The sequence below is a fragment of the Acyrthosiphon pisum genome, chromosome A1, assembly GCF_005508785.2.
Source record: "Acyrthosiphon pisum isolate AL4f chromosome A1, pea_aphid_22Mar2018_4r6ur, whole genome shotgun sequence".
Lineage (NCBI taxonomy): Eukaryota > Metazoa > Arthropoda > Insecta > Hemiptera > Aphididae > Acyrthosiphon > Acyrthosiphon pisum.
Genome location: NC_042494.1, coordinates 151960180 through 151969501, shown reverse-complemented (window position 1 = coordinate 151969501; position 9322 = coordinate 151960180). Strand labels below are relative to the sequence as shown.

General features: G+C 33.7%; 1 protein-coding gene across 1 annotated transcript in view; it reads right to left on the bottom strand.

The window, feature by feature from the left end:
- Positions 1 to 9322, bottom strand: part of LOC100161456 (apoptosis-stimulating of p53 protein 1) — a 109146-nt gene that overhangs the window by 41397 nt on the left and 58427 nt on the right. Inside the window, 2 exon segments of the mRNA XM_029488591.1 lie at positions 641 to 824; positions 826 to 927. Coding sequence (XP_029344451.1) covers positions 641 to 824; positions 826 to 927 — 286 coding nt within the window.

Here is a 9322-nt window from a genome sequence, read left to right as displayed (position 1 = left end):
TAAATATAATATATACATTATGAACATCGGGAGTATATACAATATAGTATTATACATACATATTATAACATACATAACTACACGAGTATTAAGTATGTACATTATACAGTGTGCCTGTAAAAACGACGACGTATTGTTGTTCGCATCGTGTTTGAACAAGGGTAAAAAAATTAAAGAGAAAAAATCTAGGGACGTGCACGACTACAGTGAACGACGAACTCCTACAGAGGGAGGATGGGGGGGAAAATTCCCAAATCCTACTTAAGTATTTCAACGTATACATAATATATATATATAATCTTTCATATACGTGTATATAGAATGGCACGACAATAAAAAGTACTCAGACGATTGTACATATAGAAGCTGCGACCTATATACATATAATGTGCAATTATAATGCGTACATATTTTCTTTATATATATACATACGGTGTGTCTAAGACGACTCTCTAAGGGTGGCACATACCTATATCTATGTATAATATGATAATAATAGCCAAATATTAAGAGTGACTGTGTATACATACACTATTACACTCGTATGCATATTACACCGGTATAGTATTATTACTGGTGCAGTGTATATAATAATAATAATAATGAATATAGTTATATTTATGTTTATATAAGTACTCACTGAGTGTGGCGTTGTTGAGTTTAGTCTGGTCCACTTGACCTCTGAGCGCCCGGAGCTTACGGAGCTTTTGTTCCTGAGCCTCGACCCGATCCCGGAGGCGGCGGAGCCTATCGTGCTCCGCCGCCACCTGATGGTGCTTGGCGTCATGCTGTTTCAGGTAGCGAAGTCGCTGCTCTTTGGCAGCCCAACAACTGCCGCTGCGACTCGATCTGATGCTGTTGTCGGCACGCCATCTCTTCCAGCTCCCGGACCGTCAGTTCTGTGCCTGTTTCTCCCGACGTCGGTAACTGCAAAATAATTTAAGTTTTTTCTTAGAGCTTAGTTTCTTATTATCCCACTTCCCACCATACACAATTCGAGTAATCAACCTCGACGGTCACCACACGATATTCCATAGTCCAAAACTAAGTATGAATAAATAGCTTATTGCATGTAGGTACCATTAATAATCGAGATTGGACGGACGCAGAAAAAAGTGGTCGCGTCAAGAACAAAATTCGACGTCACACATCGCCCGGCAGAGCCGTTGACTGACGTTAATGCACCGACCGAACGCATGGTATACAATTGTTTATTATTATTTCTATTATCATTACACGCATATTAAATCCTGCTTATATTATTTGTATCGACGACGGCGTGCACTATATTCGGGTTTGTCTTTTTGTTTTGTTTTTGGTTTTTTTTTACCGTTCATTATTTTTACATGCCCTTTAAAAACCGTTTTATGCGTGGACCGTACACAAAAAATGTAAATATGATAGGTATTATTATCATAGTATGATAATGCACATTATACTATGTTATTATATAGATTTAACGCTATAAATACACCGTTACTCGACGACGCCGTGTCCATGTTGAATCCATTAACCGCGGCGTATTATCAATATGTGGATTTCGGACTTAGGTCCCCACCCGCGGGTATCGACCGTATAAAAACAACCAATAAAAGTCAATTTCCGTTCGTAATCTGCTTATGCATAAACCTATACATGTGAAAATTTGACCTCGTACAAATAATAATAGCTACTTAATATAATAATAGCAGACAAACCGAGCAACGGAGCATGGATAATCGAGGTAGTTGAAATAATAATAATAATGACGAGTTCTCAAACGTCTTCGAAACGTGTTAATTTGCCGAATTACTTATAGGTCAGGTTAGGTTAGCATACGTTAACTAACATATCCAAACCAATACCACCATTCAAAAATCACCCACGATACAATCTTCGTACTGTTGTCAGCTTGTAAGGTGATCACAATATCAGCGATGTTGGTAGATTTCAACGAAGATAACCCCGAACGTGATCAGTAGTATTTATGATCCACATAATATGAAACATATAATATGTTATACTCGTATCTTGACGAAAATGTACCGTTCGTCGGTGGTCGACAACAATGTACCCACTTAATACTTGTGACCAGTGTACACTATAACGATAGATAAACAATACTCGAATCCTCGAGGTTATTTTCAAAGAGAGAGGGTGAGAGAGAGAGAGTTAGAAAATAAAACATCACCAACAATAATGATAATAATTGCACACACACGTACCACTCGTATGCTTAATGAAAAACATCGTCAAGTGAAATAAATTCACATATATATTATTATTACGGAACAAAGCATATGTGAATTGTACGAGTATATAGGTACATCACCCATGAGCATAGAGTATTTTTCCTTTTACTATAATAATTAAAAAACGTACTTTGAAAAGTATACAAGTATGTATATTAATATAATACTATAATATCATATCCGCTATACAGGGTGGTCCGCCGAGATTTTATTTTTTCTAGTGCTTATATTATTATACATAATGAAAAAAAAAATGATAAGCGCCCTGAGCATAATACGTATATAGTTATAATATGATCAATAAACCTGAAAATCTGCAATGTATAATTTATATTTTAATATGGTTTGAGATCTAAACCGAAACAAAAACGCTCTGATCCCTATATAGTACTTATAATAATCCCTGCTCTAAATAAAAAAATATAAAAAGGTGTGTGAAACAACATTAAAGCTATATCATTAATTATAACGGTTATACAACACACATACGAGTTTCGTAGGGATGGCGTGCATATATCTATAATAGCTACTAACTGAGCTGGTGGTGTGTATACATATTTCATCACAGACGGCATCGGCAGTCTGTTGACGCCCGTCGTCCTTTAAATTGTTTTTTTTTTTTTTTGCATAATGGGTTGTTTTTTGCATCACTATTTCTAACATTAAATTTATTTAAAACTTAATCGCACGGAAGAGCGAAAATCACAACTGTTACAGCACAAAGTGTTTATTTAATTATAAGCGTATATGTAATATACTTTTAAAAAAGTAATCTCGTCGAATTTATTGTTTTTTAAATATTTATGAACAGTGTCAAGATTTCACACATCGCCCATTATAATATAAAATATATTATTATATATATCTTTAAAAACTCGTCTAACACCGCCAGATAAAAAATTAAGTATAAGCCGGACTACTATTCAATGGCCACAAACATCAAATAGATGAGCAGGTATTGTGGAAATTATTATTAATAATGAAAAAAATCACGTAGAATATTTTCATTTTCTTTACGTCAGAGTAATACCACACCGAAAACACAAAACCTAATATATAATATTTATATAAAGATAAGTACCTACCTAACTCTATGGACAAATATACCTATATTTATAGTTTATACAATATACGTATGTGTTTTATTTTTGATTGATTACGCGAGCGAGCTTCAATGAACCACGTAAGTCGATCGGTCACGGACTCGTGAGTTTTGCCCTGCAATAATATACTTATGGAGTTCCGGGTCAGGGCAGTTGGCGAATGGTAGTGAGGAGGTAACGAAAATAAAACGCCATGGTTAATAACACGGTTTCTGAACACACGAATCTATATACCATATATTATTATATGCTCGTGTGTGAAGTCACAGCGAGCGCAAAAGTCTGTGCTACCTAATGCAGAAAATGTATACGAATAAAATAATATAGACGATTAAAGAAAAGGTTATTATAAAATGAGATAGTTGTACATATTATTATATTGATATTTTAACAATTTTACGGCTTATTATCGATTTTGGATGTTAACAACATCACGGCATGCGGCATCACGCTAACTAATATAAAACGGCACCTTAGGGACGCCAAGGGTGCTGCGTGGTGCGAAAACTCATATGAACATGAGCGTTTTATATATTCAGGGTAGTTGTTTTTTATCACAAGATGGACAATGTATCTCATCTACACGTGGACGTTATAGTGTTATACGCTTTTATTATTTTTTTTATCGACTTGGATAAAAATGTTTGAATATTGTACAGCGAAAAATTGTATAGTTACTGATCCTCAACACAAATAATGTCGTTAAAAAAAGAAATTCGTGCATAAAAAACCACAACACTTTTCAAAACACTACTCTGCGTCAAATAATTCCGACGTTGAATAAACACTAAACACCATCTCGTACATATGAAAAACATTATACCAGCTATAACATTATACTGGCGGAGAATACGTTTGTCGTCAAACGGTACGGAACAAAATAATTCGAACGTATATGGCAATAGTCCTCCGATGGTAATTCATGAGTACAACCGGGAGATGGTATATGTACTTTGAAAAGAATACAGAGTAAAAACCTGAATAAAATATCATTGTATATAATGTATTTATGTACTATACGAAATATTGAAGTGTATGAGCGTCCAAGATAAGACCACGCGATGACTGAATAAAAAATCAATTTGGCTGAAAAATAAAACCTTTAATGCCATACAAAACGTTTTTATTGCATCATTTAATTATACATATAATATAGATATTATACTGTTTTGAGACAAACTATACGTAAGTAGGTATATGTGTGTGTATGCAATCTAACCTGAAACTTACACACGAGAGAGCTTGGGCATGATAATCGTGAAATATAGCAGCCATATGGTATCTAAATAGATAATAATATATTATGTGTGAATAGTGTAAGTGCAGTCTCTCTGCTTCCAATGACAATTGGATACATCCGGTATAGAAAACGCGGTTCTCTCATCTGACGCACACGCCGTAGACGATTTCCCGACCCATTTTCTTTTATTTCCATCCGATTTAATTCGTTAGAGTGTTTTCTGTTATTTATTTTATAATCTGAGGGGAATGGGGAAAAACGTGGCGTAAACCCACAACCATACGTGTGGTGCACGCTATTATGTGTGTAAAATCGTCTGATATTGTCACCGCCAAACGCGTTCTTTTCCTTTAAGGTATCTCTTGCACGTGTGTACTTACCGTACACAGATATTTTATTCATAATATATACATATGCTCAAATACCAGGGTGGCATCGATGGAAAGAAATACACAAACATAAATCAAGCTCAACACCCTCGGTAGTATGTGTGTACAAATGCGAGTAAACGTTTTTGAAAACCCCGAGGGTGTGCTTTTATGTAAATCTATTTTCACATGATATTTTTCCCAAAACCCATCCACCGTCGTGGTGGCCATCATGTATATTGTTTTTAGTGTCGACCGCAATAGTGTAAATTGTTATCATATTATATAAAATACTTATATAAATAATAAATAAGTATCGTTATAATATATTATTTATATTGTCGGTTATAATGTATAGCCATTGCAAATTCAAACGACTGCGTGGCAAACAACGGTTCAAAGGGCATCCCAAATCATTATCGCATGGACGTGTTAAAAAATACAAACCCGACCGAAACCTTTTAAAGACAATCGGCGAAACCTTAAAAATACAATAGTCACGAACGTACCAACTTGACTCGTGTATACCCACGAAAAATATAAAACTAACATAATAATAATGCAAAACAATTATATAATATAAATATCACTAGAACTACGTTATATACTACCCCTGCACCTTTGGGTTTTCCATTTAAAACACACCGTGTGCGTACTTGGATTCTATTACGACTCTTTGTGCTTGTTAATTGCAGAACTCGGCCATGTTAATTATTCTTGTAATCACACATAACTGGTTACGTGGTATATAATATAATAATAAATAATAATACGTAGGTACGTTTATTCAACCATTAATAATTGAAGCCTAATATTTGTTGGGTAAAATTTGAATACTACCCACCACCGCAGCGGTCTTACAATAATTTTGCATCCTATTTAATACCAATCGGCCGAAACTGTTTGAGATAGTAATCATTTCTACAGTAGTTATGAATGGCCAATGGCCATAATGAAATATGACAATATTCATGTCAACCTACATTCTAGATATTAAATTTGAATGTTGGACCATTTTTAGGAAATATATCTGGTAATAGTGTCATACAGGTAATTTGGGAAAAAATCTCTATGTATTTCATTCATATAGGTATATACAAGTATACTTTAACGTATTTTATGATGTGGTAAATGGAAATGTTATAAGAAAATAAAATATCATCGCTTTTTCTATATCATAATAAATAATAATATACGTTATAATAACACGCGACCATCTTTTTCGATCACAAAATAGCTATGAGGAAAACAAATCGTATCTTTGTTTAGGGAAAGAAAAAAAATTTCACAACTAAAAAGGAATCGAACCAAAATGCATTATTAGATTTGAAATCCATACGTCGTAGTGCACACACGCACGCATTAGCTACGAGTTCGTTATACTACCAATCATGAGATGTCAAACCCCGACGGTGGTAACAAAAATAATATAAATACGCGTATTAAGGTTCTTGGTATTTCGTATCCAAACTGTAATCCAAGCGGTAATACGACTCGTTTAATAAAATGTCTGGACGGAAAGAAGAGAAAAGAAAATATACGTCCCTGCTGGTAATATATATATATTGTACAAACAAATTAGTCGAAACGTCAATAACTTTTCGACTTTTCTTAGTGGACAGCTCTATGTGGCTATGCGAGCAACGATTTCTTATGTATCTATATAATATTAAACTACTGTGTACGTCAAAATAATAAATGTTGACCCATAAAAAACAATATAGCGTATTTTATAGTAGACTTCATGTTGTAAGGGGAAGCGGCTTTACACGCGATCCTATAATAGTCTTTACACCAAAGTGATATTTTTTCACTCGTGTTCGTTGTTTCTATTCAAGGTTGGACAATTGATTTTTATAACCCACGACCAAATAATATCACCAAATTTATATACACGTGTATAATAAAAACGATCAAATAGTGATGAATAAAAAAAAATACTAAATATGAATATTTGAAACGATTCTTTAGAACGCTACATTTACAATGCATATAGCCGGCACATTATATTATTATTATGAATTATTTTAGCGTTCCTTCGACGTCAATGACGTCTCCCGTCTCCCGTAGTCATTATCGTTTAAATAGAAATGGTATTATGATAATATTATGTTAAACATTACGTCGAATTGAAAGTGAATATAGGTATTCTTCACGAGTGAATATTGTAATGGATTTCGTTTTATCTTTTGAAATTCGTGTATATATAATAATATAATATTTCTAAATTATGATACACTGTTGGTAAAATAACATTGCGAATAAACTATTATTTTCTCGTTAAACGTTAACATCTCGCCAGAAAGATGAGCACCATCGAGTACGTTGCCGTACAATATGCAGTCATACAGGCAGAATAAAAATAATTAGGGCTGTGACTATATATTGCACTAAACATCATATTATAATGCATTTAAAATAAAAAAAATTTATTTTATGTCTCATATATTTAGATATATAACTGGAAATTCATAACAACATTGTTATAACGTAATTCTTGAGGTCATTTCAATTTTATAATTTAATGCCTACTGCTAAAATAAAAAAAAAGAAGAAACTACCTAAAACACAATCTAAATATCAAAATATAAATATATAAAACAATTATTAATGCAAAATAAAAGTTTCATAATTGAATACTATATAATAGACCTAGTTTTGATACCTGAAACATCCATGTCATAGAAGAACAATCGCGTTCGTTACTAATTGATATATCTATAATATTTAATTCAAATTTAAAAAAAAAAAAAAAAATACACTAATATATTTTATGACGTACAAGTAGGAGTAAAAAAAAATAACTTAACATAATATATATTTACAATTATTATGTTTTTCTTTGCGAATGGCGCTATGTCCGGGAGTAGGCCCGAAGGTCTAGTTCGGACGCTTATTTTGCAGAATTTCTAATTGGGCACTCGTAGGTTTTTGCCATGTCCGGTTGGGAACAGTTGCCTGCCCAGAGAGCGATGCCACCCGTAGCCGGGATTCGAAACGACGACGGTGCGCGTAAAAACTGACACCGTAGTCCGCTTGGCCACTTCGTCAATTATTATGTGTGCAATTTAAATATCATGGTCGGAGGAGTGTCGAGGTAAGAATATGAAAAATCTCTACGGCCGTACCCTCTTAATTCAATATTTTACTCTTATTATTATTGTTGTTATTGTTATGGCTACTACATTTACATACAAAACTCTCTATTTAGCAGGCACTCTCTATTTCGACGATGAAATTTATCGTTATCTCTCGAATTTGTCCCCACCGACGGACATATATTTTTCTTTGTGGCGTGGGTGACGTCCGTGCATTTAGAAGACCGCTGGAGTGAGATGCATTTCGCCATTTTCGTTTCGTCTAGACCTATTCATTTTTAACACGAAAAACCACAAGGATTTACGAGCCATTCTGAAATTTTGCGCAGGTCCCTTTGTCCTGGTTTGACGGCGATTCCGAAAACCTGTGATTCGTATATGGCTTCCAATTCGTAAGAACTACATATCGTGTGGAGCACAATTGAAATGGATATCAATATTTTATCAACCTCTTCAATCCAATATGCCGGTGGAAACAATTGTTAAGCCCGTTAAACGAAATCTCGAGAATATTATATAAAGTGGCAATCTTTCGAAAACTTAACTCGGAAAACATACATTTTTCATACTTTCCACTTCCTCCTCTTTACAAGCGTTTAAAATGTAATGCATTGAATTATGCAAAGCACATAATATATGTATAGATAGATAGATATAGTTTTGCCTAAACGGAATAATATCTTATACCGACTTTTGCAGTTACTCGAAAAATGTAAATAAAATATCATAGTTTTGATGCGAAGCGGTAGGTGCGGGTGAAACCTTTTGCGAACGACAGCGGTAAGACGATTTTGTACTTTCACATTAAACCCTATTAGGTACCCTACAATATTATTACTATAATTTTATAAATTCTGTAATCAACCTTATTACGTATAACTTGTTGCAATATATTTTGTTATAATATTATATTATACATTTTACACAGATTACGTCCGTGTTTTTCGTATAATTTCCGCCTAAGAAAACTATGGTGGGACGGAATACAAACCGAATAATAGCGCACTAAACCGTATCGTGTAAAAAAAACTTCCCAGAATAATATATTACATAGGTAAAAGGTAAATATCACTAAAAAAAAGTTTTACGTATAGTTCCAAATTTCCAATAGTATATAATAACTAAATAATGTGATTCCGCAAAAGTCCCATCAGTCCCATCATATTGATGATAATGCTATATAATACTAAATCATATAAAGAGTATTGTACATAAATATTGTACTTAAGGGGGCTGCAGCTCACGTATTTTTCAAACGTTTTAGACCAATAAACGGTGGTAA